This window comes from Fundulus heteroclitus, unplaced genomic scaffold (genome assembly GCF_011125445.2).
Source record: "Fundulus heteroclitus isolate FHET01 unplaced genomic scaffold, MU-UCD_Fhet_4.1 scaffold_55, whole genome shotgun sequence".
Lineage (NCBI taxonomy): Eukaryota > Metazoa > Chordata > Actinopteri > Cyprinodontiformes > Fundulidae > Fundulus > Fundulus heteroclitus.
In genome coordinates this window covers 2,081,336-2,109,038 of record NW_023396978.1, presented here as the reverse complement: position 1 = coordinate 2,109,038, position 27,703 = coordinate 2,081,336, and the positions used below count along the sequence as shown (strand labels likewise).

Sequence of the window (27,703 nt, the reverse complement as noted above, 5' to 3'; positions counted from 1 at the left end):
CTTTTATGGGCAACCGTTGCCAATCAGAGTAAGAGGGTAAGAGAAAACTTGAGAGTACAGAGACACAAAGAAATATACATACAAAATATGCTACAAAAGAAATCCACCAATGGCATCGATGGGGGAACTGAGGGACAGTAACCACAAGCACTTGCAAAGAGAAAAAAACTAACAGAAAACACAAAACCAAAGACACCAGAAACGCCGGCAGCAATCATATGGAACAAACTGTTGATACCAATGAAGAGAACTATGGGGCAACACAGTCTAGTATAAGCACAATTTGTGTACAACATGCAAAATATGTGGTGTAGACCTTACATGAATGGTACTCGGTGATAGGTGCAGCCTCATGGAGCACAAAGGCCTGGCAGTCCACCACAGAGACAAGGAGAGCCAAAGGCCGCTCAAACTGTATTGCTCAGTCAGAAATGGTGAACTACAAGATATTCCACAGAAAATGTTTGGCAAGCAGTAGGTTCTGCTTCTCACATTTTGTTTTTTTTGTTTTTTGATTTCGATATGTAACTAATTGTGTAACTAATTTGCTATGATTGGGGTCATCGTGCATTCGAAAGATCCATCTGTGCCCGAGCCTTAACTTTCTGCCTGATGCTTTTAGATTTTGGTTCAGTATTTCCACACAACGTTCTTTCTTCTCGATTCCATCTGTGTTGTGTAATGCATCTGTCGTTCCGGCACTAAAACACCCCACAACATGTTGCAGTCAGCTCTGTGCTTAGAAATTTGGATGGCATTATCAAGCTTGAAGGCTTTTTCCTTCAAATATAACAATGATGTAATAATGATGGAATAGGTAAAAAAATTTAGCTCCATCAGACCAAAGGAGACATCTATAAAAGGTTAACGCCCCTTTCCTCAAGAACATTTGGAAACTTTTAGACAGTAAATCCAAATATTAGTCATCCTAACTTACCTAAAACAGGAAATGATGTCAGACAGTTAGAAAGCAGGGTTATGTGTCTATCTGACTTCACTTGTATTATTTTGTAGCTCATCTATTATCAGGAGGGATCTGGTCCAGCACGTGTGATCATGATGATATCACGGAGATTTCCTTCCTCTCGTAATGTTTTCTAATGTACTCGCTGATAGCATTCTGATTATTAATATCTTTCCTGAACAGCATAATGTAACATTTGGGAGCCAAGTGGCAGCCTAGGATGCTGAGGCAAGAAATGAGAATGGCTGCGCTGCTTATAGCTGGCTTGTACTTTCCTTCCAAAGTGAGAAAAATTGGGAGGAAAACAATCCATATGATTAAAAACAAAACCATGCTCACGGTGATTAACGAGGCGTTTTTGTAAATGTCGGGCAGCTGTCTACCTCTGAATGCAAAGATAAAACACACAAAGCCCCAGAAAGAGTTGTAGACTATTGTGGCTGCGAAGAACTTCGAGGAATCTTCGGACATGCTACACTGGTGCAATATGGTTGTAGGTTTTGGCAGCTTCACAGGACTACGTGGGACAACAAGTAACCAGGCCAAGGACACAGCCACCTGGACACCAGCGATGATAACGACCACAGCTACTGGCTGATTAAGTCTCCTAATCTTAGAGGAAACACTCGGGTCAAAGCTAAAACCATGCAGGATCTGAATTAAGTTGGCCAGGATGCAGGCGATGCAGAGGGAGAAACTGATGCCAAAGAGAGGAATGCCTAGACAGGAATTTGGAGTGGGCTTTCCTATAAATGTGAAGGCAGTACAGAAGCCGAGAAGCAAGGAGGCCACCTCCACGAAACTCAAGCAACTTCCGATTGCCTTAACAATGGGAGTTCCACAGTTTATTCCAATGATGATAGCAATCACAACAGTAGCAACTATTGCAAAGACAGCTATTGTGATCAGAATGATGGAGAAGGGGTCTGTCCACTCCAGGAACTCTTCAGTTTTATTCACGCAAGTATGCCTTTGGTTCACTGGGGAGTATTGTGTCTCGTTACAATGCGTACACGTCGTACCTGCAGATGGAAAAAGAGACAGAAGAATATAAACACAAAAAATGAATGACCAAGAACCAAAACATTGACTGTAGGGCTAGAAGAATTAATTTTTTAAAAATATTTGGTGTGTATATTATAATTAAGGGAAATCTTCTTAAATGTAGGAATCGACTGAACACCAGCAAAGCCAAATAAAAAAGAAATACATAGGTTTGAAAAAAGTATTTCTTAAATGCTGTGCTAATGGTCTGAAACATTTGAGTGCCACAAAAAAAGCAACCACAAAAATATCTAATAAAAGAAATGTTTTTTTCACAGCCCTTACGCAACAGTCTGTACATATGTATTAAACTCCAACATTTCAAAAGGACTACAGATATACTGTAAATACTTTTCAAAGTACTATATGCACTGATATGACATTACACATCACCTTCTAACACAAGTAAAGTAGCTAAAGAGAAAGTGGCACGTTGTAAGCATCGATAATAAATACTAAAATCACTGACCATTTCCAAGTGAATACTCTTCAGATGAACAGGGGATGCATCCATAGCAGCATTTTCCACTTTTTAATATCAACCTTTCTCCTGGTTTACATCTACTGGAGCAGTTAAAAGCAGACACCTTTGAAAGATACAAGCAAATTAGCACATGATTATCTGACATTAACTTTAATGATTAAAGTATCTTGATCTTACAGTATCCTTCTTTCTCCATTGGGAGAAATCTTCGTGAAACGTAATTTTCTCGTTTGGCCAGTATTCTCCGATTTTTCTTATGTCATCGCCTCCTTTGGACTTGGATGGGTTCCAAAACACCATGTCATATCCCAAACTGGGATCTCCACTTTTATTAAAGTAAATGTTTGTGTTGTCCACAGTGATGTTGACTTTCCTGATCTCCTTGAAAAGCTGTGGAGACAAATTAAGGTCAGCATTTAATTGTTCTGGATGTGCAGTTCAAAGATGTTTACTGACAAAAACAGGAAGATAACAAAAAGAGGGCCGATTTCAAAATTGTGAATTCTTTGAACCAAAGAAAAAAAAACAACATTATTCTGTATATGTTTAATCAGCACAAATAATTACTATCAGAAGAAGCTAAAATGGTCTTGAAAAAAAATAGAGGCTTTATCTTTAGAAGGAATAAAGAATAGAGAAACAGGGTAATGTTTTTCCCAAAGAATCTTAACCAAACATATAAAAGCTCATTTTTAAATAATGACTTGTATCAGCAAAACAGAAATCTCTCTACTGTACCTGAACAGCCGTGAAATTGGTCCATTCACAGCTTCCATTGTCACATCTTAGCAATCTTCTGAGGCCCTCAGCAATGACCTGGACAGCCAGGTAGATGTTGAAGGATTCATCACGGTCAATGTAGTAGTGCAGGCAGCTTTGGCTGGAGGTCTTGTTCTCACAGTTACATTCAGTGTCATCTTCAAAGTTGTTTTGGGAAAGTTGGTAATGACTCAAAAAGGACTTTGTACTTCCATTAAACGCAGAGCAGATGTATTCTTCAAAACCGGGAACATCGCTCTGTTTAAAGATGAATCCAAAAACTGGTCCAATGCTTTCGATGCCTTCTATTTTAGAGATCTCAGGAGAAGTGGACCAGGTGTCGCTCGCTATCCAGGTTCTGTTCAGCTTTTGTTTAATAACTCCTTCAAGGACAATACGAACATTTCTGTCTTTGGTGAACATGATGATGGCCTCAGCCGTAGAAACGTTTATTTTCTCTATCAGATCGCCTGCTGTTTTAGAGTTTTCACTGAAGTCACCAGGGAGAATCTCTACAAACTCAACACAGATGTTATTATCACTGAACAACTTCTTGAGGCTATCAGTGCCGTACTTCCCATATTCATCATCACTTCCCACAATGGCCACTGATTGCCATGAAAAATACTTCACCAGCTCACAAATGGCTATTGTCTGAAATCTGTCACTGGAAACAGTCCTTAGGAAGGTGGGGAACTTGTATTTTTTGCTGAGCAGTTCACTGGTTGATGCATAACTAATCTGTGGGGAGTAGGAACAAAATTATAGAGGATATAAAAAGTTCACACAACCCTGTAAAAATGCCAGGTAATTCTGATGTTAGAAAAATAGTTCACATTAAAAAAATTGAAAGCTTTTCCTGTGAAATATATATCCTGTACAGTTCAATTATAAAATGTAAAGATTAAAAAAAGCAACCTGACTGTGCAAGTATGTAAATAAAAAAAAAAACTTTGTTGAATTTGAGTCTTCATTGATATAAACATGCCACGAGTTACCGAAAACCAGATTAACCTGAAATAAATTAAATGTCCTGGGAAGATTTTCATGGTCTTTGGTTATTCGGCTCCTTTGGCTAAAGCTGTAGTTTGAGGAGAAGGTACGATACAATTCCACATTACTTTATTGGCAAAACATGCACCATTGAGGCGATTCAAACTTGAATCACAAGTTCAAAAGGGTAGGTTTGGTACAAAAACAACACATCTTGTCTGTACACATAGCTGTTTTACTTAAAGGGGACATCTAAAGCTTTAAAATATTTTCTTTTCACATTTGAGTCATCCAGTTGTAGTCTCTATATCAAGGGGAACAGCAATGCTTTGATCTGAAATCCTCCTTATTGCTGCCCAACAGCCAGCCCCTCTTTACCATTGCTTCTGGTGCGCCTGAGGGCAACTTGTTTTGGCGCAGTGTCTTTAAATGCAAATGAGGAACTTCACCCCCCCCCCCCCCCCCCCCCCCCCCCCCCCCCCCCCCCCCCCCCCCCCACCCCCACCCCCTTCCAGGTCACAGATCGATCCACTCCACACTTTTACACTTTTGTTGGACAACAAAATCACTGTGAGGAATAAAATTGCCGGACTACATGTTGTGATCTTATGCAGTGCAAGTGGGCGTGGCATAGTGGTGGTTCCCTCCTGGTTTTGTGGTGCAGCTGCTGGCAATCCTGAAATCAACCTGACAGTATTTAACCCCCTGAAACCAGACAGCAGGTGCCAGTTTGTTCTTCTTGTTTTCGTTTGGAGAAGTTGGATTCTGCTCAGATCACCCTGCCTGCCAGCCTGCCAAAAAGCCAAACAGCCAAACCCACAGCCGAAGATACATGCAAGTAAACTGGAGAGTTTTGCCTTTTTTCCAAGTCCAAGTTTGCAAGTTCTTGAAGAGTCTAGTCCTGTGAGTTTCCATGTGCAAGTTAACTGGAGAGTCTTGCATCCCTTTGTTTTCCTTCCCTTTTTGGAAGCGCCTTATGTTAAAATAAATTATTATTTATTTTTACATCCTGAGTCTGAGTCTGCATTTGAGTCTGTACAAAACTAACCATAACAGAACAAACTGGCCATCATGGACTCAGCAGACTCAGTTTTTATTCGTCAGGCACTAAACTCCCAGGGGGTGTTAATTGGTAGCCATGAACAAGAGATTAAGGAATCTAGACGTTCATTGCAGTTACTCAACCAACAAATGGAGGAGTTAACCCAGAAATTGGATCAGGTGGTTAATCACCTCAACACCAGCAACGCGGCTACAACCACTTCTCCTGCCACTGGAGCGTCACCCTCCACCACCACTTCCGCTGCTGCTCCTGTGGATCAGGTACCATCCCGAGAGCCATCTTTTCCGCTGACATTCTCGGCTTGAATGACAAGGAACGTAATTCAAGTGTTTGTTCCAGCTACACAGAATTAACCTTAAACATGCGCAAGACCTTCGACCATCCTGTTTTCGTGGTCTCGAGGCAGGAAATAGACTATTCACCTTTACTCAAGGCAATCAATCTGCAGCTGAATATTCCATAGACTTTCGAATATTAGCAACTGAGAGCGGATGGGGAGAATTAGCTCTGCAGGCCGGCTTTATTCGAGGTCTTGTTTCAAAGATCAGAAACCAAATTGTGCTACGCTCTGATTTAAAGACCCTGGATGAGATTATCGCATTAGCCATCCACATTGACAACACTCAGCGGGAACAGATAAGAGAGAATCCCAGCCAGAGAAGGACCAGTAAACTTGAGAATCCACCTTACAGGACATCCATTGAGTCATCAGATACATATAACCACCAGGTGGCATCCCTTAACCATTGGTCTCCCCAGGATACCAGTGAACCCATGCAGCTGGGAAAAACCAAGTTGACCATGGCGGAAAGAAGTCGACGCTTTCGAGATAAACTATGTCTCTACTGTGGCGAAGCGGGACATCTACGCAACAATTGCCCAGCGTTAAACGAGCAGACTAATCAATAAAGGGAGGATTATGGGTGAGTCATGCTATCAATAAATCCTCCAATTTTTGACCGGATGGAATTGGATGCCACACTCATCAGGTCTGAAGGCCCCATCAATCTGCGAGCCTTAGTGGACTCTGGAGCAGATGATAATTTTATTGATGAGAGACTGGTTGAGACTGCCAATCTACAGAAGGAAGGAAATAAAGGATCCTCGTGAGGTCAATGCCCTGGATGGACGGCACTTGGCTCGCATCACACGGATTACTACACCTCTTACCCTGCTACTGTCTGGCAACCATAGAGAGGAAATTCAATTCCTGGTTATTTCCTCACCCAATGTTCCCATAGTTCTCGGTCACACCTGGTTGAAGATTCATAATCCACACATTGACTGGTCTTTGTCTACTGTTGCTAGCTGGAGCCCGTTCTGTCTCTTCCATTGTCTACGCTCAGCTATTTCACCCACCAATTCTGTCCCAAGAACACCACATAAACCACCTGATCTCTCCACCATTCCTCCAGAGTACCATGACCTGAGTGAGGCATTCAGTAAGGCCAAGGCCCTCTCTCTTCCTCCTCATCGGCCTTATGATTGCTCCATTGAATTACTGTCTGGAGCCCCCTTACCAACAAGTAGGTTGTTTAACCTTTCTCGTCCTGAACGTGAGGCTATGGAGAAATATTTATCCGAGTCCCTAGCGGCTGGTCTTATACGCCGTTCATCAGCCCCTGTTGGAGCAGGATTCTTTTTTGTTAAGAAGAAAGACTCTAGTCTAAGACCCTGTATTGATTACCGAGGTCTCAACAATATCACTGTGAAGAACAAATATTCTCTGCCCCTGATGGATTCAGTTGTGGAACCTATATGCAAGGCCACAGTCTTCAGTAAGCTCGACTTGTGTAATGCATATCACCTTGTGCGTATCAAGGCTGGTGACGAATGGAAAACTGCATTTAACACTCCCCTAGGGCACTTTGAATATTTAGTGATGCCGTTTGGATTGACTAATGCTCCTGCTGTTTTTCAGGCACTAGTGAACGACGTTTTGAGAGATATGCTTAACCAGTTTATCTTTGTCTACTTGGACGACATCCTGATTTTTTCACGCAACATGGAGGAACATGTGAGACACGTTCGGATGGTTCTTCAGAGACTTTTGGAGAACAAACTATATGTGAAAGCTGAGAAATGTGAGTTTCACACGTCATCCATTAAATTCCTGGGTTATGTTATCCAGAAGGGAGAGCTAAACCCTGATGAAAGCAAAATCCAAGCGGTGACTGAGTGGCCTGTTCCTAACTCCAGAAAACAGCTCCAACGTTTTCTAGGGTTTGCAAATTTCTATCGTCGATTCATTCGAGACTACAGTAAGGTGGCTGCACCTCTGACTACTCTCACTTCACCTGTCAAGTCTTTCACTTGGAGTCCACAGGCGGATGAGGCATTCGCTAGACTGAAGACTCTGTTCTCCTCAGCACCCGTTTTGGCGCATCCAGATCCCGAGACTCCATTTGTGGTGGAGGTTGATGCGTCAGATTCTGGTGTGGGTGCTGTACTCTCTCAACGGACATCTGGAGAAGGTAAATTACGTCCATGTGCCTTTTTTTCCAGGCGGCTCACTACCGCAGAAAGAAATTATGATGTAGGGGACTGAGAAATTTTGGCTGTGGTAATGGCACTTCAAGAATGGAGGCACTGGCTGGAAGGTACAGTGGAGCCTTTTGTTGTGTTCACCGACCATAAGAATCTGTCTTACCTGAGAACCGCTAAGAGACTTAACTCTCGTCAGGCTAGGTGGTCTCTGTTTTTGGGAAGATTTAACTTTACGCTTACTTACAGACCTGGATCAAAGAATACAAAACCTGACTCGCTGTCCCGCCAGTTCCAGTCGGAGGAGGTTGCTACTGAAGTTGGCACTGTTCTTCCTACATCACGTATTATTGGTGCTGCCACATGGGATGTGGAAACTCCAGTTAAGGCTGCTCTTGCCGACCAGACTGTTCCTGATGGAGTTCCGGAGGGCTGTCTGTTTGTTCCTGTGGATTTACGTTCCCGAGTCTTGCAGTGAGGTCATGACTCTAAACTTACCTGCCATCCTGGATTTTCGAGAACTCTGTCATTCATTCGTCAACGCTTCTGGTGGCCTTCCATATCATCTGACACCAAGACCTACGTTTCGGCCTGTTCAGTGTGCGCCAGGGGCGTGGACGTGGGTTCCAGTATCTCGTTGACTGGGAGGGTTATGGTCCTGAGGAGCGGTCGTGGATACCCCGCTCCTTCATTCTGGACCAGTCCGTCCTGGAGGACTTCTACCGGCTCCATCCTGATCGCCCTGGCTGGACGCCAGGAGGCGCCCGTTGAGGGGGGGGGGGGGGGGGTTCTGTTGTGATCTTATGCAGTGCAAGTGGGCGTGGCATAGTGGTGGTTCCCTCCTGGTTTTGTGGTGCAGCTGCTGGCAATCCTGAAATCAACCTGACAGTATTTAACCCCCTGAAACCAGACAGCAGGCGCCAGTTTGTTCTTCTTGTTTTCGTTTGGAGAAGTTGGATTCTGCTCAGATCACCCTGGATGCCTGCCTGCCTGCCAGCCTGCCAAAAAGCCAAACAGCCAAACCCACAGCCGAAGATACATGCCAGTAAACTGGAGAGTTTTGCCTTTTTTCTAAGTCCAAGTTTGCAAGTTCTTGAAGAGTCTAGTCCTGTGAATTTCCATGTGCAAGTTAAATGGAGAGTCTTGCATCCCTTTGTTTTCCTTCCCTTTTTGGAAGCGCCTTATGTTAAAATAAATTATTATTTATTTTTACATCCTGAGTCTGAGTCTGCATTTGAGTCTGTACAAAACTAACCATAACACTACATTTAAATTTTCGGTATTTCATGGGAAACTCCAAGTTCACAGCTTCCAACAGAATGTATTTAAAAGGTGTATTTTTCATGATATGTCCCCTTTAAGGAGAATGAAATAATGTACAGATTTACCTGTCAAATTTAACCCCAACATCTTTGGGTAATTGCCAGAATGCAGAGAGTTAAGAGGGATGTTATTTTTCAGCAATACACCTAGTGCGCTAGCATACGTTCAAATAAACCAAACAATGAATTATCACAGGCAATTCTTAAGTTTTGGAACAACCAAGACAGGAACTAAATCTTGCAGAAAATGTGTGGGGATGCCTAAAGAGGGATTTGAACCAGAGCTGTTCTCACAATCTGAAACATTGGAGAACTTTCGCCAGGGAGAGTGGATATTCTTAAGTCCAGATGTGGGGTACCGATAGACTATCATAAGCAATTTTAGGAAAACCGAATAGTAAAAGTGAATCATAAGGTGGTGCAAAGTTTAGTGTGTGTGGGGGTTGTACTCTTGTGCAACCAGACGGCTTTTAATTATTTCTTTAATATACTTCTGACAGATTTTTATTGATAATGACTGTACATGTGACACATTAAAGGTGGAACATGTTAAAAGATTCATCATTTTGAGGTGTGTTGACTTTTTAAGTTTGGAATACGCATATATTTTCGTGTAAAGGGAATGTTGTAATACATATCACACATTGTGAGAGACAAACCTGGGTGACTGATGGTAGAGCAAATATCCGTGCAACGGCTATGGATACCTCCGAGTACCTCTCCCCAATAACCACCTTTGTCTCGGGTTGAGGCGAGGAGGAGTCGGTGGATGTAGGTATGAGACACTTCTGAGGGTCTGACTGGTTTGTCAACAGCTGCAGAGCTGCTGTGATGGCCAGGCTGACGTCTCCACAAGTATCATAGATGTCATATCCAAGGGTGAGGTTGGGCAGCAGTCTCGGCGAGCGTTGGTTTATTTCTTGGATGGCGTAGATCATCACTTGAGTGCGAAGCAACATTTGGATATTAAATCTGAAAGAAGGCATGGAATGAACAGTACTTCTTCCAGTTATGTAAGATGATTTTCCCCCCACTGAAGACACACTTACTCGTCACAAGAGATTGGACCAGGCTCTTCCGTTCTGTTGGTTTGTTGGTGAATGGGAAAAAGTCCTCCGATCATGATGTCTCCAGGAAGATACACATGCAGATTATTATTTTTGGAACAAGAGTGAAAAACACTCATGAAAGTTACAAGTAAAGTCAACAGAAACATGGTACCCAGAGGTAAATCAGACGTGTGTGCTGTGTATTCAGCTCTCTGCAGAGTGAGGTGGTTCCTGGAAATTTCTTTTCATATAAAGTCAACCTTTTTCTGCTTGGGATCATTTGCATCATCAGACTGACTGTCACTGACATCCATAGAATAAAGTACTGGCACGAAGTTGGGAAGGTGATTTGAATCACTCACAAAGAGGGATTCATTCGCACTTACCTCTGATTAAGTATTATCATCACATGTAGTCAGCAGATGGACAGGTCAGAACAGCAAAGGTTTTTGTCTGTGCACTTTTCCCCAAGGTGCCTCCTTTGACACTAAACCCCCTGAGAGTGCAGCATGCTTTATTTGAATTACCTTGTTTCATCAACATTCCTACAAATGAAAATGTTTTGACTAAACAATTGAGTATTGTTTTTAGGCATAATGTAGGGCTATAAAACTGAATATTCTGTCTATGATCAGCCCCAATGGCTGAACAGCTATAATGTCGGCAAATGCATTTCTGTAGGCTTCCTGGGGTTTAGAAACACGTGTTTGCAAAGGGTAATGCGTGACATGTATTTTTGGTCATGCATTTCAGGATGATTGGGATGCGTTCTATGTCTGTGACCTGGGAGATGTTTTACGAAAACACCTCCGCTGGAGAAGAGCACTGTCTCGTGTCACTCCTTTCTACGCTGTGAAGTACACAGACAAGGCAAGGCAAGGCAAGGCAAATTTATTTATATAGCACAATTCAGTACAAAGACAATGCAAAGTGCTTTACATGATTAAAATATAGCAAAATAAAACAGAATAAGAGCAAGTAGGAATAAAATATAGAAAGAAAATAGAACAAAAAAGTGGTGATTCAGTTAACTAGGACAGTTGAAGGCAATTTTAAACAAATGTGTTTTTAATCTTGATTTAAAAGAACTCAGGCTTTCCGCACTTTTACAGTTTTCTGGAAGTTTGTTCCAGATAATTGGAGCATAGGAACTAAATGCTGCTTCTCCGTGTTTAGTTCTGGTTCTAGGTATGCAGAGTAGGCTGGAGCCAGAAGACCTGAGTGGTCTGGAGGGTTTATACGCTGATAACAAGTCTGTGATGTATTTAGGTGCTAAGCCATTTAAGGATTTATAGACTAACAGAAGTATTTTAAAGTCTATTCTCTGAGATATAGGGAGCCAGTGTAAGGACTTCAGAACTGGGGTGATGTGCTCTACTTTCTTAGTCTTAGTGAGGACGCGGGCAGCAGCGTTCTGGATCAGCTGCAGCTGTCTGATCCACTTTTTAGGCAGACCTGTAAAAACACCGTTGCAGTAATCAATTCGACTAAAAATAAACGCATGGATTAGTTTTTCTAGATCCTGCTGAGACATCAGTCCTTTAATCCTAGAAATGTTCTTCAAGTGATAGAAAGCCGACCTTGTAACTGTCTTTAGATGCTTTTGAAGGTTCAGGTCTGAGTCCTTCACTACACCCAGATTTCGGGGCCTGATTAGTGGTTTTTAGCTGAAGCGACTGAAGCTGTGTGCTAACTTTTGATCTTTCCTCTATTGGTCCAAATATTATTACTTCAGTTTTGTTTTTATTCAATTGGAGAAAATTTTGGCACATCCACGTATTGATTTCTTCTAGGCATTTATTCAGTGCCTGAACTGGTCCATAGTCACCTGGTGACATGGTGATGTAGAGCTGTGTGTCGTCTGCATAGTTATGGTAGCTGATGTTGTTATTTTTTATTATCTGGGCTAGAGGGAGCATGTAGATATTGAAGAGGAGGGGACCCAGAATGGACCCTTGGGGAACCCCAAATGGGATTTTTGTCATCTCTGATGTAAAGTTACCTACTGACATGACTCTGGCATCACTCGGAACTGGCATTTGCTTTGCAAGCAAGGTGTGCTTTGAGAGCTCTCCGTTGTTGATGCAGAAATAAACAAATGCAAAGACCTGTTGATCACTGGCTGAAACTACACTGGCACACCTTGTGTCTTTTTTTATTCATTTAGTTTTGCTGACTGTCGGTATTGTCATCCCACTGACTGAGATCCAGCTTATTCATTCACCACTAGTTGTCAGAGGGCCCCGTGGCACTGATTGTATGGCCGCCCTGCTTCTGTCAGTCTGTCCCGGGGCAGCTGTGGCTACAGTGTAGCCTACCACTCTCAGTATGTGAATGTGTGAGTAATTGACTGAATTCTGTTTTTTCCCCTGTATTTTAATCATGTAAAGCATTTGCATTGTCTCCGTACTGAAATGTGCTTTACAAATAAATTTGCCTTCACCTACCTTTTGCCTTTGAATGTAATGTAAAGCGCTCTGGGTTCCCCAGTATGGAGACTGGTTTCATTCAAACCTATCAAAATAAATACTGTTATGCTCCTGAAAACCCTGCTTTTCGAGCCAATTATTTGAAGCCTGTCAAGTCTGTAAAAACTTTTTTTACTACTTTTTTTTTTCAACAGCTTCTCAGGCGAGCGCTATAAAGTGAAATACCTCACACCCTGATACACAGCCTCGAGATAATGGCAGATATTCTCTTCTCTCAAATCTACCTGCGTCCTGATATAAGTCAGAATGTCTCATCACATCTGTAGCTTTCCTCTCAAACCCATAATCATTTTCCTAATTAACACGCTTTGGTGGGGCCAATTCTGTTAACAACGCTGAATGAGATTTTTTTTGTCCCCAGGTGGAATATTCTCAGCCGCCCTTGTCCTCAGCAGAAGTTCCTGTATTCTATAGAAATCAAATTCAAATTGAATGTTTTAGTCGCTATTTTGTGCTCGTAGATCTTATTTTATTTTGGCTTAAGTATTGAATATAAACCAAAGCTCTCTGAACCTAATTTGGATTATTACATTTGTTTTCCCCAAGAAGTTCTATTTTATTCTATTCCAATCCATAATATTATGATTTTAAAATTGTATTCACAGTTTTTTTAAGCTTTACTTATTGCTATTTTGGTAATTTTATTTTAAATGGTCTTGCTAATTTTGAAGGATCTTTAGTGCCAATCAGATTGTGGTTCATCCTAAATCAAAGCAAAAGATTGCATGAAAAACTGATCTTGGTGTGACTCTGGAGTAAACTCTATTCTATTCTTCATCATAGAAATAATTCAATTATCAAAATAATTCAACATCACAGTATGACTGTCATGATAGAAATTAAAAATCATGTAAAGTTGGTATAAAATAAAAGTTAAAATGAAATAATGTGTGATATAACAAAATGTAAATAAGTCAAGGATGCTACATATGGCAAAGCAAACGGCAAATAATGGCCATAATCACACATGAAGGGGTTGGCACAGGATTCTCCTAGTGTCTTTATTTCGTATCAGACTAATTAATCACAGTCCTCGGATTTCCTCTTTCACAGTCTCTTTGGTCTCAATGTCGTCTCATGGCTCACCGGAGTTGACTTCACAGGGTGGTCCTGTTCGGTGTGGTCCTGGTGCAGTCCATCCACAGTCCATTGTTCACAGTCCAATTATTTTCCATCTCCTCTGTGATTTACATTTGACTCCTACCTTTCATGTCGGGGTTATTTTAATTCCAATTGTTCCTTGATGGAGGAAGGCCACCCTCCTTCTTGCGTCTGCTTTTATAAAGATTGCCTTATGACAAGAGTTCATAGAATAAAGTAATGGATTCTGAAAACATTAGAAAACTTAAAGATTGATACTTAAAACACAGGAACTCAAAAAGCAAACTGCACCCCTTCTCTTCTTTGTTGCCCTCCTTATTGTGTTAACTTATAGAATTGTTAATCAATTCTGTTCATAATATTAACCAGACTCAGACAAAGCTTGCCTGCATCTAAACTGGATATAAAGGAGACGGGATTGCGCTTTAATATCACTTCTCTATCCAACCATAGCTTCTTTTGTTACAGAGCACATTTATCAAAACTCAAATTAGTAAGTGAGCATTATTCATCTAACAGCTTCTCTCAAGCATTCCTTCCATCCGGATTGCACTGCATTGACTTCCTAAAGCAAAGTCTAAACAAATCAGAGTTGGAGTCTATATTATTTTTTTTATTTTTAAAATAAAATTGTAACATCTGATAACTAGACCTCAATGTTAACAGGATACCAATACTGATGCAAAAGGCATCTTTCAGTTATTAAAAACCTTTGCAGTAATGCTGCAATTACAATAATTGACCACAAGGTGACACACGAGTGCAGTTCATAATGTTAAATCTAACTGGGGACAGTATCAGTAAAATAAATTTATTGTTTTGATCTGGAACTATTTCTCAATTCACATCTTTAATAGTACTAATTTAATGTTAATTAAATTAATTTGGTATGAATACAGCACATACAGGGAAGGGACTTCCTTTTCTTCCAAAAGCTTTCTATTTCTGAGAAATTCAGACATGCAATACACGAGAAACTTATTTTGGAAGGCTGACGAGTCTGCAGATTAATGCTGCAATAAGTACTGACCAAGTCACAAATGAGGGAACATAAAGGTGAAAAACATAAAAAAAAAACCCAGCTTACTCACAATTGTTACATAATTACATATATTTAATGATTCACAGATAACTTTAAAGAAATGATAAAAGAATGTGCAATGTCAAAGCCCCAATTTATTCATGTTTTATATATTAGTCTTTAAAAAATAAAATGAAACCTTTGTTTATTAGTGTTACACAGAGAATAGAGGTAAATAAAATGCCCCTATCCTCATAATACAAAGATCTGATAGCAATAAAAAGTGTCATAGTAGTTCATCATGATTTTGTTAGTAGGTGAAAATAACATTTACCTGGACTTATGCTATTAACAGCACATGTTATTAACCACACCCATCAATATAAACACATCCCCAACTGAGCGAGTGGCTTAAATTCATGTTGACACATATCCTTTCAAGCATGACAGACAAGAATACCCGCCATGAGAGGAGTATGTTTTTTAATACATGGTTTCTTTTCCAATGTGCCACTAAATAATATCAGCTTAGATTCTAAAAGGCCTCTTCTGACCCACTCCTTGCCTTAAACCACTCTCTGAGCACCTGTAGAAGGGAGGGAAATGAGGGCCCACTTTCCCCTTGTACGCAAGACCTACGTTTTTTGATTTGGTGGCAATCAATATTTGCGTTATGTGTTGTTATTGTTATTGGTTCATGGCCCAAAGCTGCAGTCTGATATAGCAATGTGTAAGATGCTGAGGGCAGCAGAACAGAGTTGGGAGAGCAAATCAGTTTATTTAATAAATAACTTTGGAATCAGTCGTTATTATCACCTACAACTGTAGCCGTGCAAAACAAACTTGAAAGAGGAAGCTGGCAGCCATGCACAAATGTATTCAGTTGCAGGGTTTGTTTTGCATATTAGGCTTTGTAACAAAGTGAGTGAAATTATAATCTACTTTTTGCAATTTTGTTGTTTAATCAACACAATTTATAGTGTCTACAACTTAAAAGGTGCAATTTATCCTAACCTTTTCAATGCACAAGAAATGCTCCATTTACTTCAGTTTGGAGAAGTTCTTCTAAACCTCAATGTTCAGCTTTGACTAGCAATCTGTCAGGCAGCCCACTACAGGGACATGGCAGTGTGCTGTTTCTCAGTTAATGCTGGAAAAGCTTATAGAACAATCAGATCAAAATGTGTTGCTCAGTCAGAAATAGTGAACTACATCATTTTCCACACACAAGGTATGGCAAGTGGAAGGTTCTTTTTCTCGTTTTTTTTTTTTTTTTTTTTTTTTTTTTTTTTACAATATGATGTGAAATCTTTGAACAGTGGCTCATCTGATATATAATTCCTGAAATCTTGAGTTTTGTCTTTGCCACCTGATTGAGGGGGCGTTGCATCCCAGAAAAGGCACAAGTTGCCCCAGCAACCAGCACTACATCCTTTGTGCCTTTCAAATAAAATCCTGAAACCCTTCTTTTAATTTTCAAATTGAAAACAACATAAAAAAAAGACAAAAATGTTTTACTCGCTGTTTGGTCTGATTAGATCTGACCAAAGTTTTGTCCTCCTAGGTCAGTTAGGATTACAGCACATTTTTATGTTTGCTCAATGCTTAGAATGAGTTAAAATAGTTTTTTAAACTGTACGGTTTACAGACCTTTCTGTCCTTAACCTAATTTTGCGGTATGATTAGGGTCATCATGCGTTTGGATGACCCATTTGTGTCCAAGCTTTAACTTTCTGGCTGATGTTTTGGGATGTTGGTTCAGTATTTCCACGTGATGCTCCTTTTTTTCTTAATTCCATCTGTTTTGTGAAATACTTCAGTCACTCCTGCACTAAAACACTAGCCTCGTGAGACCATCCTGATCTCGCGAGCTTTCAAGGTTTCACTCGCAGATCAGTCTGGCTACTCTCCGTTAAAGAAAATTTGGAGCCGTTCACCAAACGAACGTCCAATCAGCGTTGGCTTTGAGGCGGGTTGAGGTGTGACGCAACGAGAAGCGCGACAGTTCAGTCTAAAGAACATGGCGGCTTCAGCCGATTAAACTAGCGTTAGCGTGGCTATCGAGCAAGTTTTATCGGAACTACAGAGTATTTCTTTGCTGAGCTAACGAGCCTTTACCTGCAGCAGCAAGAGTAGCTTGGCTTGTGGTTGTGTTTTCGTCGTCGCTCGTAACAGAGTGACGACGAAGCATGTTGACGAGTACGTCATATGCTGCGTTGATCTGATTGGTTTATTTGGCCCGTCTATCACCAACATAGGCCAATCAGCTAACCAGTATTTTCGCCCCTTCCCAAAATCACTTCAACGGAAGGTTTCCAGATGGATATGCGAAGCAAATCTATCTGGCGGCGTCAGGTTACTAAAACACTATGCAGCCAACTCTATGCATAAAGTTGGGATGGTGTTATCAAGCTTGCAAGCTTTTACCTTCAAATGCAACAATGGTCATAATTGCCGAACAGATTAAATTTTAGTTCCAGGTTACGACAGAGAACATCCCCAAAGGTTAAGATCTTTCGATTCGAGAGCATTTGCAAACTGTAATTTGACTTTTTAAGTTGCTTTTGGAGTAATAGATTCTTTTTGACTGGCCCTCTAGTCCAGGTTGGTATAGTACTCACTTTGTTCTCTTATATCTTTAGACAATCAGTGAATCCAAATAATTTTAGCCATCCTGACTTGCCTAAAACAGGAAATGATGTCAGCAAGTGAGAAAACATGGTTATCTGACTTCACTTGTATTATTTTGCAGCTCACATAATATCAGGAGGAATCTGGTCCAGCACGTGTGATCATGATGATATCACGGAGATTTCCTTCCTCTCGTAATGTTTTCTAATGTACTCGCTGATAGCATTCTGATTATTAACCTCTTTCCTGAACAGCATAATGTAACATTTGGGGGCCAAGTGGCAGCCAAGGATGCTGAGGCAAGAAATGAGAATGGCTGCACTGCTTATGGCTGGCTTGTACTTTCCATCCATAGTGAGGAAAATTGGGAGGAAAACAATCCATATGATTAAAAACATAACCATGCTCACGGTGATTAACGAGGCGTTTTTGTAAATGTCGGGCAGCTGTCTACCTTTGAATGCAAAGATAAAACACACAAAGCCCCAGAAAGAGTTGTAGACTATTGTGGCTGCGAAGAACTTTGAGGAATCTTCGGACATGCTACACTGGTGCAATATGGTTGTAGGTTTTGGCACCTTCACAGGACTACGTGGGACAACAATTAGCCAGGCCAAGGACACAGCCACCTGGACACCAGCGATGATAACGACCACAGCTACTGGCTGATTAAGCCTCTTAATCTTAGAAGAAACCCTTGGTTCGAAGCTGAAGCCCAGCATGATCTGGACTAAGTTGGCCAGGATGCAGGAAATGCAGAGGGAGAAACTGATGCCAAAGAGAGGAATGCCTACACAGGAATTTGGAGTGGGTTTTCCTATAAATGTGAAGGCAGTACAGAAGCCGAGAAGCAAGGAGGCCACCTCCACGAAAGTCAAGCAACTTCCGATTGCCTTAACAATGGGAGTTCCACAGTTGATTCCGATGACGATAGCAATCACAACAGTAGCAACTATTGCAAAGACAGCTATTGTGATCAGAATGATGGCGAATGGGTCTGTCCATTCGAGGAACTCTACAGTTTTATTCACGCAAGTATGCCTTTGGTTCACTGGGGAGTATTGTGTCTCGTTACAATGCGTACACGTCGTACCTGCAGAGGGAAAAAAGAGACAGAAAGAATATAAACACAAAAAGTGAATGACCAAGAACCAAAACATTGACTGAATTTTCCTGCGAAAAAAAAAAGTTAAGGTTTGTTGTGTTTTACGGTGAAGAATCACCTGAGAGTGGGAGAACTGACATAGAGAAAAAAGAGATATAGCACGAAATAATCATTTGTGGCCATGCAGTACCTATTTGTGGCCACAGCATCGGCAAAACCTGCACACGAAATACTAAAACATAATCTTCCTACACAGAATACCTTCTCAAACAGGTAGAGAAACAAAGGAACAAGATAACACGATGAACAGGGATTAGTTTAGTTTAGGCCGGGGATGAGCTACGAAGAGAGATGCCTCTCACTAATTCTCATTAGTGAGAGGCATTTAAATAGTATATTGAGAGCCAGGGCGCTTCACACCGAGTCAGGCAATAAAAAAAGCAACAGCGCCTCCTAGAGTCACAAAATATGGTGGTCCCACTATATGGCACAATACCTGTTTCATTTAATTTCAAAGTTTATTTGGTAAGGGCAGACACGCATCGACATAGACAAACTGAACATGACAGCAGTCCCATGTTGGCGTCATAGTGCAATAGCTACTGCTAATTCGCGGCACTTGTCCCTAGATGGGCTTTTTTAAAAAGTGCCACTAAAAGTTAAAATAATAGTAATTTAAAACAGCACAACATAAGTTCTTGGGAGTTCATTGTTGACAAATTCCTCTGTTTGAGAAAGTGCGCTTTGTAGGAAGATTATGTTTTTGTGTGCACATTACACCTTTGTTGTGGCCACAAATAAGTACTTTTTAATAACAAATTGGTATTTCGTGAGTACATTTTATTTATATATATATATATATATATATATAAAATATTCTCAGGCACCATAGTTTATTTTAATTGGGGAAAATCTTCTTTAAAGGTTAGGCAGGAACGGACTGAACACCAGGATAGCCAGATAAAAAAAGAAACACATTTTGAAAACAGTATTTCTTAAATGCTGCGCTGATTTTAAACCATTTGAGGAAAATGGGTCTCACTGTAATTTACTGAGGCCAACAGACTTGAAAATAGTTTTGCAACCCTTAGACTCACAGATGTCAATGAATTTGTTTTCCGGCTGTGCTTGAATTACCCCAGATCAGAATATGACCTGCTGTTTTTGAGATCTTTTAGGCTATTGCATGCTTTCAGACAGGTAATGTCTTGACTCTAAAGACACTGGATGTTATCTCACCTGATTATGGGTAGTGAAAGTGAATTTAGTTTTCCAAAAAACATGTTTAATTCATTATTTACCAATGGGGGTCTGCTTGTTGCTCCCAATAATTGAACGCATCATTAAACGTAAAAAGGGTTATTGTATTTACCCTGGCTATCTTTGTCTGACATTTAAATTTGCTTTATGGCCTGAAACATACAAGTGTCACAAAAAAGCTAAAACAAAAATCTGTTATAAAATAAGCACTTTTTCACAGCACTGTACATATGTATTAAACTCTAACATTTCAGAAGAACTGCAAATATACTGGAAATACTTTTCAAAGTACTATATGCACTGATATGAAATTACACATCAGCTGGTAACACAAGAAAAGTAGCTAAAGAGAAAGTGGCACGTTGTAAGCATCGATAATAAATTCTAAAATCACTGACCATTTCCAAATGAATACTCTTCAGATGAACAGGGGATGCATTCAAAGCAGCATTTTTCACTTTTTAATATCAGCCTTTCTCCTGGTTTACATCTTCTGGAGCAGTTAAAAACAGACACCTTTGAAAGATACAAGAGAATTAGCACATGATCATCAGACATTAACTTTAATGATTAAAGTATCTTGATCTTACAGTGTCATTCTTTCTCCATTGGGAGAAATCTTCGTGAAATGTAATTTTCTCGTTTGGCCAGTATTCTCCGATTTTTCTTATGTCATCGCCTCCTTTGGACTTGGATGGGTTCCAAAACACCATGTCATATCCCAAACTGGGATCTCCATTTTTATTAAAGTAAATGTTTGTACTGTCCACAGAGATGTTGACTTTCCTGATCTCCTTGAAAAGCTGTGGAGATAAATTAAGGTCAGCATTTAATTGTTCTGGAACCGCAGTTCAAAGATGTTTACTGACAAAAACAGGAAGATAACAAAAAGAGGGGGCCGATTTCAAAACTGTTCTTCTATCAAGTGTTACAATTGCAGTCTGGTGCATCCATGCTCTATCTGTACGTATAAAAAATATTAAACTGCTCCTAAAACTGACTTCTGCTGTTATTGCGAAAAGATCCAGTTTAGCAGGAAACTAATTATTTCTTTCTTATCAGATTATTTGAGTCAAAGAAAAAAACAAAACATGTTATTCAGTATATCTGTGTATCAAAAAAAGACATAATTTATCTGTAGAAGGAGATTTCTCTCAAGACTCTCAGCAAAACATAAAAAGCTCATTTTTAAATAATGACTTGTATCAACAAAACGGAAATCTCTCTACTGTACCTGAACAGCCGTGAAATTGGTCCATTCACAGCTTCCATTGTCACATCTTAGCAATCTTCTGAGGCCCTCAGCAATGACCTGGACAGCCAGGTAGATGTTGAAGGATTCATCACGGTCAATGTAGTAGTGCAGGCAGCTTTGGCTGGAGGTCTTGATCTTGCAGTTACATTCAGTGTCATCTTCAAAATTGATTTGGGAAAGTTGGTAATGACTCAAAAAGGCCTTTGTACTTCCATTAAATGCAGAGCAGATGTAGTCTTCAAAACCGGGAACATCGTTCTGTTTAAAGATGAATCCAAAAACTGGTCCGATGCTTTCGATGCCTTGTATTTTAGAGATCTCAGGAGAAGTGGACCAGGTGTCGCTTGCTATCCAGGTTCTGTTCATCTTTTGTTTAATAACTCCTTCAAGGACGATACGAACATTGCTGTCTTTGGTGAACATGATGATGGCCTCAGCTGTAGAAACTTTTATTTTCTCTATCAGATCTCCTGCTGTTTTAGAGTTTTCACTGAAGTCACCAGGGAGAATCTCTACAAAGTCAACACAGATATTATTCTCCCCGAACAACTTCTTGAGGCTATCAGTGCCGTACTTCCCATATTCATCATCACTTCCCACAATGGCCACTGATTGCCATGAAAAGTACTTCACCAGCTCATAAATGGCTGTTGTCTGAAATCTGTCACTGGAAACAGTCCTTAGGAAGGTGGGGAACTTATATTTTTTGCTGAGCAGCTCACTGGTTGATGCATAACTAATCTGTGGGGAGTAGGAACAAAATTATAGAGGATATAAAAAGTTCACACAACCCTGTAAAAATGCCAGGTAATTCAGATTTAAAAAAAAATAGTTCACATACAAAAATTGGAAATTTTCTCCCGTGAATTATGTTCTGTACAGTTCAGATAAAAAAAGAGGAAATTATCTTGAAGGAAATTGAAAAGAATAAAAAAGCAACCTGGTTGCACAAGTGTGTACACCCTAAAAAAAAAAAAAAATCACCGTTGAGTCTGCATTGGTCCATGCGTGTTATTAGCTACCAAAAACCTTGAAAAAATTAAACAGTCCTGGGAATATTTTCTTTACATTTGGTTATTTGGATCCTTTGGCTACAGACGTAGTTTGAAAACAAAACTCCACATAGTGTTGTATATAGGCATAACATGCAATGTTGAGACAATCAATCTTGTACCATGAGTTCAAAGAGATACATTTGGTACAAAAAAAACACAGCATATCACCTAACATATCACCAAACCATATTCCCAGTAAAATATGGTGAGAGCCTTTCTCCACATATAACTTTTTCAAAGGGGACACGTCACGATTTTAATGCTTTCCTTTTGACATTTCAATCACACAGCTGTGTTCTATACAAAGTGGACCTGCAATGATTTGGTCTGAATTCACCATGATTGTTACCCCACAGCCCCTCTTTAGCCTCTACTCTGAGAAGTATCTGCGAGCAACTCGATTTGGTACTGTTTCTTTAAATGCACATGGCAGATTTGCAAAATTAGTTAGCCAGAAGTCTATGACCTTGTTTAGCGGCTCCTCAGTAAATACTGTTATGGTTAAAAAAACGTAATAGATAAAGTATTGAAAAGTATGACCCTAACAAAACATAAAGATACCTACGCAGAACCTCGAGAGACTAATTTTTACTTTTCTGAAGTCCCAGAGACTCCAATTACACAACAAAATGTATTTAAGGACTAAAAAAGTGGATTTTGCATGATATGTACCCAATAAAGAGAATAAGATCATGCATATATTTATTTACCTGTCAGTTTTAACACAATGTGACGACACCCAACATCTTTGGGTGACTGCCAGAAAGCTGAGGATGAAGAGGGACGTATGCTGAGTCCAAGCATACGTTCAAATAAACAAAACAATGAATACTCAAGAGCAAATTTAAAGCTTAGGAACTAAACCTTGCAGAAAGTTTGTGGGGTTGCCTAAAGAGGGATTTGAACAACAGAAGTTCTCACAGTCTCAAAGTTTTGGAGTACTTTTGCTAGGGAGATTGGATATAGGGCTACAACGCCAATAGACACTAACATAAGAAAACTGAATGCTCAAAATGAATCAAAAGGTGATTCAACCAAAGTTTAGAGGATGTGTACACTTATGCAACCAGACTCTTTTTACTTTTTAATTTTTCTATATGTTCCCTCCTGACAGATTTGGTTGTTTTATGCCCTAACTGTACAGAACATACGACACATTAGAGGTGGAAAATGAATTCTTCATTTTCAGGTGTGTTTACTTTTTATGCTTGTGTCAAAATATGGATATTTTCGTGTAAAGGGAATGTTGTAATACATATCACACATGGTGAGAGACAAACCTGGGTGACTGATGGTAGTGCAAATATCCGTGCAACGGCTATGGATACCTCCGAGTACCTCTCCCCAATAACCACCTTAGTCTCGGGTTGAGGCGAGGAGGAGTCGGTGGATGTAGGTATGAGACACTTCTGAGGGTCTGACTGGTTTGTCAACAGCTGCAGAGCTGCTGTGATGGCCAGGCTGACGTCTCCACAAGTATCATAGATGTCATATCCAAGGGTGAGGTTGGGCAGCAGTCTCGGCGAGCGTTGGTTTATTTCTTGGATGGCGTAGATCATCACTTGGGTGCGAAGCAACATTTGGATATTAAATCTGAAAGAAGGCATGGAATGAACAATACATCTTCAAGTTATGTAAGATGATTTTCCCCCATTAAAGACATACTTACTCATGGCAAGAAATTGGACCAGGCTCTTCCATTCTGTTGGTTTGTTGGTGAATTGGAAAAAGACCTCCGATCATGATGTCCCCAGGAAGATACACATGCAGATTATTATTTTCGGAACAAGAGTGAAAAACACTCGTGAAAGTTACGAATAACTTTAACAGAAACATGGTTCTCACGGTTTCATCAGATGTGCGTGTTGTGTATTCAGCTCTCTGCAGTGTGAGGTGGTTCCTGGAAATGTCTTCTCATATAAAGTTTGACTATCTCATCATTGGTAATTTGCATCCGCAGGCTGATTTCCACTGCCATCTCCAGGACAAAATACTGGCACGAAGTTGGGAAGGTGATTTGAATCACTCACAAAGAGGGATTCATTTGCAGTTATTCCTAATTATCATCATCACACGAGTTCAGTGGACAAACCGGTCTGAACAGTTAAGGTTTTTGTCTGTGCACTTTTCCCTGTAATGTTTAACAGGCAATTTTGGTTCATATATTTCAAGTTGGTATTGTTGCATTTTCTGTCTGTGACCTGGGACATAAAGTATGCATCTGCACATGGAGTTCAAATGATGACCTGAAGTAGAATTTATGAAAGTGGCTTGTTGTGACAATGCCAAGTGAGTTTTTGCTTTTTGAAACTGTTTTGAATATCTACCTCATATCTCATATTTCGCAATGTACTTTGCTCTGTAATATTTTATTTCCTTATGTTCTGTTCAGGTGCAAACGTTAAAGTATCTTGTTACTGAAATATGCTATACAAATAATTCAATTCAATTCAATTCAATTTTATTTATATAGCGCCAAATCATGAAACATGTTATCTCAACGCACTTTACAAAATCAAGTTCAATCATATTATACAGATTGGGTCAGATTATACAGATTGGTCAAAAATGTCCTATATATTTGCCTTGTCTTTGTCTTTGTCAAATGACTATAACTCTCTTTTCCATCATCAACACTTCTGAACGGAATCTTTGTAGTGTTAATCTTCAAGATGTTATGAAGCCTCACATGTTGTTATTCTAATTTGTGGGAAATTGACTTAGTCTTTGATCCTGAAGTTCAGGTTTTCAGAAAATATTGACTAAGTTCAAGTAAAATGTAAAGTAATGGATTCTGGAAAAAAAATTGAAAATCTTAAAGATTAATCATAAAACAAAGGGACTCAAAAGGAAAACCACACCCCTCCTCTCCTTGATTTTGTTCTTTATTTTAGTGTTAACTTATAGAATTGTATATCTATTCTGTTCATAATATTAACAAGACTGGGACAAGGTTTGCCTGCATGTAAATGTTAAACTTGATATTGATTCCTACGGAAACCTTTTAAAGTTTTGTATTGTTGCATCAAATAAAATATTAGATGGAGAACCAAACCATGGCGGCTTTTTTTAAACAGTGCATATGTTAGAAATCAAATTATTCAACCAGCACTATTCATTTAAAACTTCTCTCAAGAGCTCCCTCTGGTAGACATATTTATATATATGCTCAGCTGGGTCAGTGTGTTCTGGCCTTGGCATGGACTGGAGCATGAAATGAATATCAGATATTTTTCTCCAGGGTTAAAAGGGAACTCTTAATAAATATTGAAGGACACAAAGTGTCTGCGATCAGATCAACTAAATGTAGCCTGCTCATATAGTATGTACACCCTTGTATTGTAAATACACTGTGCTTAGAATCATTTTTTATTCCAGAATCATTGAAGTTGAGTGTAATGACAATCAGGTTTTGCATTTTATTCATAGAGTTGTGGTCTGTAACAGCAGTGGCTATTTTTGGCTGAGAGATAAAAGTCAAGAGGCGGACAAAAAGCAAGCAGTGAGCAGACGAACAGAGGAAAAAGTGTCCGAGCAGACAGAAGCTAAAAAAAAAAGGGAAAATCAAGGAAAATAAAGAGGAAAACAGATTTAAAATCCCAACTTACCATGGTTAGCAAAACATCCATGTAATGTTTCACAGTTGTTTATATTGTAAACTTAAAAATGAAAAAAATGGTGTAATGTCAACAGCTCAGTTTATTCATGTTTTATATATTAGCCAAAAATAACGTTTTGTATTAGCATGTTACACAAAAAACAGAAGTAGATAAATGCCCTTATTTTCAATAATACAAACATCCGAGAGCAAAAGCAATAACTATAAAAGGGAAAGTGTCAAATTAGTCAAACATCTTTTTCTTTATAGGTGAAAATTTCATTAACAGGTAGTTACATACAGCACATTACCACACCTGCGAATACAAACAGATTCCCAAATGAGCGAGCAGCTTAGATAAATTTTGACACAAATCACTTCAGGTATGACAGAAAGGAAAACTTCTCAGGAGAAGAGTATGTTTTGTTTGTTGGGTTCTTTCTTTTTCAATGTGCCACTAAATAATCTAAACTACAGTTGTAAACAGAAAAAACCAAACATGAAAGAGGAAGCTGGCAGTGTGCAAAAATACATTCGGCAGGAGGGGGGTTTTGCATGTTAAACTTTGTAATGAATTTATTGCACAATGGAAATTGTCATCCCCTTTTGGCAGCATTTTTATTGTTTGATCAATTTACAGTATCTACAACTTCAAAGGTGCAATACATTAGCATTTTTTAACATGTGAGAAATACCCTATGTCCAATTTGGATGGCTTCTTCCAAACAGCAAAGTTCAGGTTTTCCTCCCAATCTGTCAGATTCAGGTCTGCAATACCTATGTATATGTACCTTTGACTAAAACACGATGGAGAGTTGGAATATTCATATTACAACAGTTTTTTAATTCAATTTATTTATTTCATAACACGCTGGCTCAGAGCACTTGACAAAGTCAATTTAGTCAAATCATACAGACACATTGGTGAAAAATTTCTAAGGACGCTCAACAGAACTAACAGTTGAACTATAAACTGGACTCTGCACCACATCTGTACATCTGCGTCACCACATCTCTATCTGACATTACCAATGTTGCCGAACTCCTAGTTTCCCTTTACACAATAGAAATGCATTTCTGCACAAATGCCTTTTTGCGCCATTATTTTGCACATTAAAAATGGTTTGTAAATTCTCCTGCACAATGTGACGGCACACTGTTTTCTCCTGCACTGTTATACGCTAACATTATGTTCACTGCTGCACTTTATATTGCAATGTTGCCTTATTCCACCTGGAATCTGACTATACTCCTATAAGCTGTATGCAACGAAATTTCGTTCTGTATGCACCCTGTACATACAAAATGACAAATAAAGTTGTCTAAGTCTAAGTCTAAGATTACATCAAGTCATTGACTTGCAGCATTCACTCCTCCTGAAAGAGTGTGAATCCACTGTGGAAAGTTATCTGCATTGTTGTTGACTTTGCAGCAACCCCTCGTACCAAGCATGCATGTTGCAACAGTGGAGAGGAAAACCCTCTTTAAAATGAAGAAACCTCGTGCAGATCCACGGCTAGTCTGAACAATCATCTGCCATGACGGACTGGAGGGTTGAGAAGAGACACAAAAAGAACACATAGAAGCACTGATCCAGGAACACTTTCTATGTTAAAGACGGTAATAGGAGATTATCTGCCCCCCAGGATGGTGTAAATAAGTTTTATTTCTATAGCGCTTTCACAGACACATAGTCACAAAGTGCTGCACAGTAGTAAAAGCATACAATATAAGACAATAAAAATAGAGCAATACAAAAAGTGACAACATTGGGTCAGCTAGGACTGGAATGCTTGTTTAAAAAAGTAGGTTTTTAGTAGCCTTTTAAACATTTTTACTGTCAGAGCTAAACAGAACAATGGGCCTGATGTAGCTACTATGAAGAGGGGAAAACAGAGAGAACTTTAAGTTAAAAGTTTAAATAACAACTAATAATGCAAAAATTGTAGAATAGTAGGAGAATTCAGCAGCACGAGAGAAATAGATCTTGAGGTCCATCAGCAGCATCACTGCAGAGATTACTCAG

At 39.6% G+C, this 27,703-nt stretch overlaps 2 protein-coding genes across 2 annotated transcripts; both read right to left on the bottom strand.

Annotated features, from left to right (window-relative positions):
* Window positions 1–1,054: 1,054 nt before the first annotated feature.
* On the bottom strand, window positions 1,055–10,411 carry LOC110366556 (G-protein coupled receptor family C group 6 member A-like). The gene is given in 7 exon segments (XM_036132820.1): window positions 1,055–1,986; window positions 2,478–2,595; window positions 2,670–2,882; window positions 3,231–3,992; window positions 9,773–10,085; window positions 10,163–10,374; window positions 10,376–10,411. Coding segments are annotated over 7 exon segments (2,586 nt in total).
* A 7,154-nt stretch (window positions 10,412–17,565) lies between these two features.
* LOC105939602 (G-protein coupled receptor family C group 6 member A-like) lies at window positions 17,566–23,997 on the bottom strand. The gene is given in 7 exon segments (XM_036132826.1): window positions 17,566–18,497; window positions 20,168–20,285; window positions 20,360–20,572; window positions 21,004–21,765; window positions 23,360–23,672; window positions 23,749–23,960; window positions 23,962–23,997. Coding segments are annotated over 7 exon segments (2,586 nt in total).
* Between the last annotated feature and the right edge of the window lie 3,706 nt (window positions 23,998–27,703).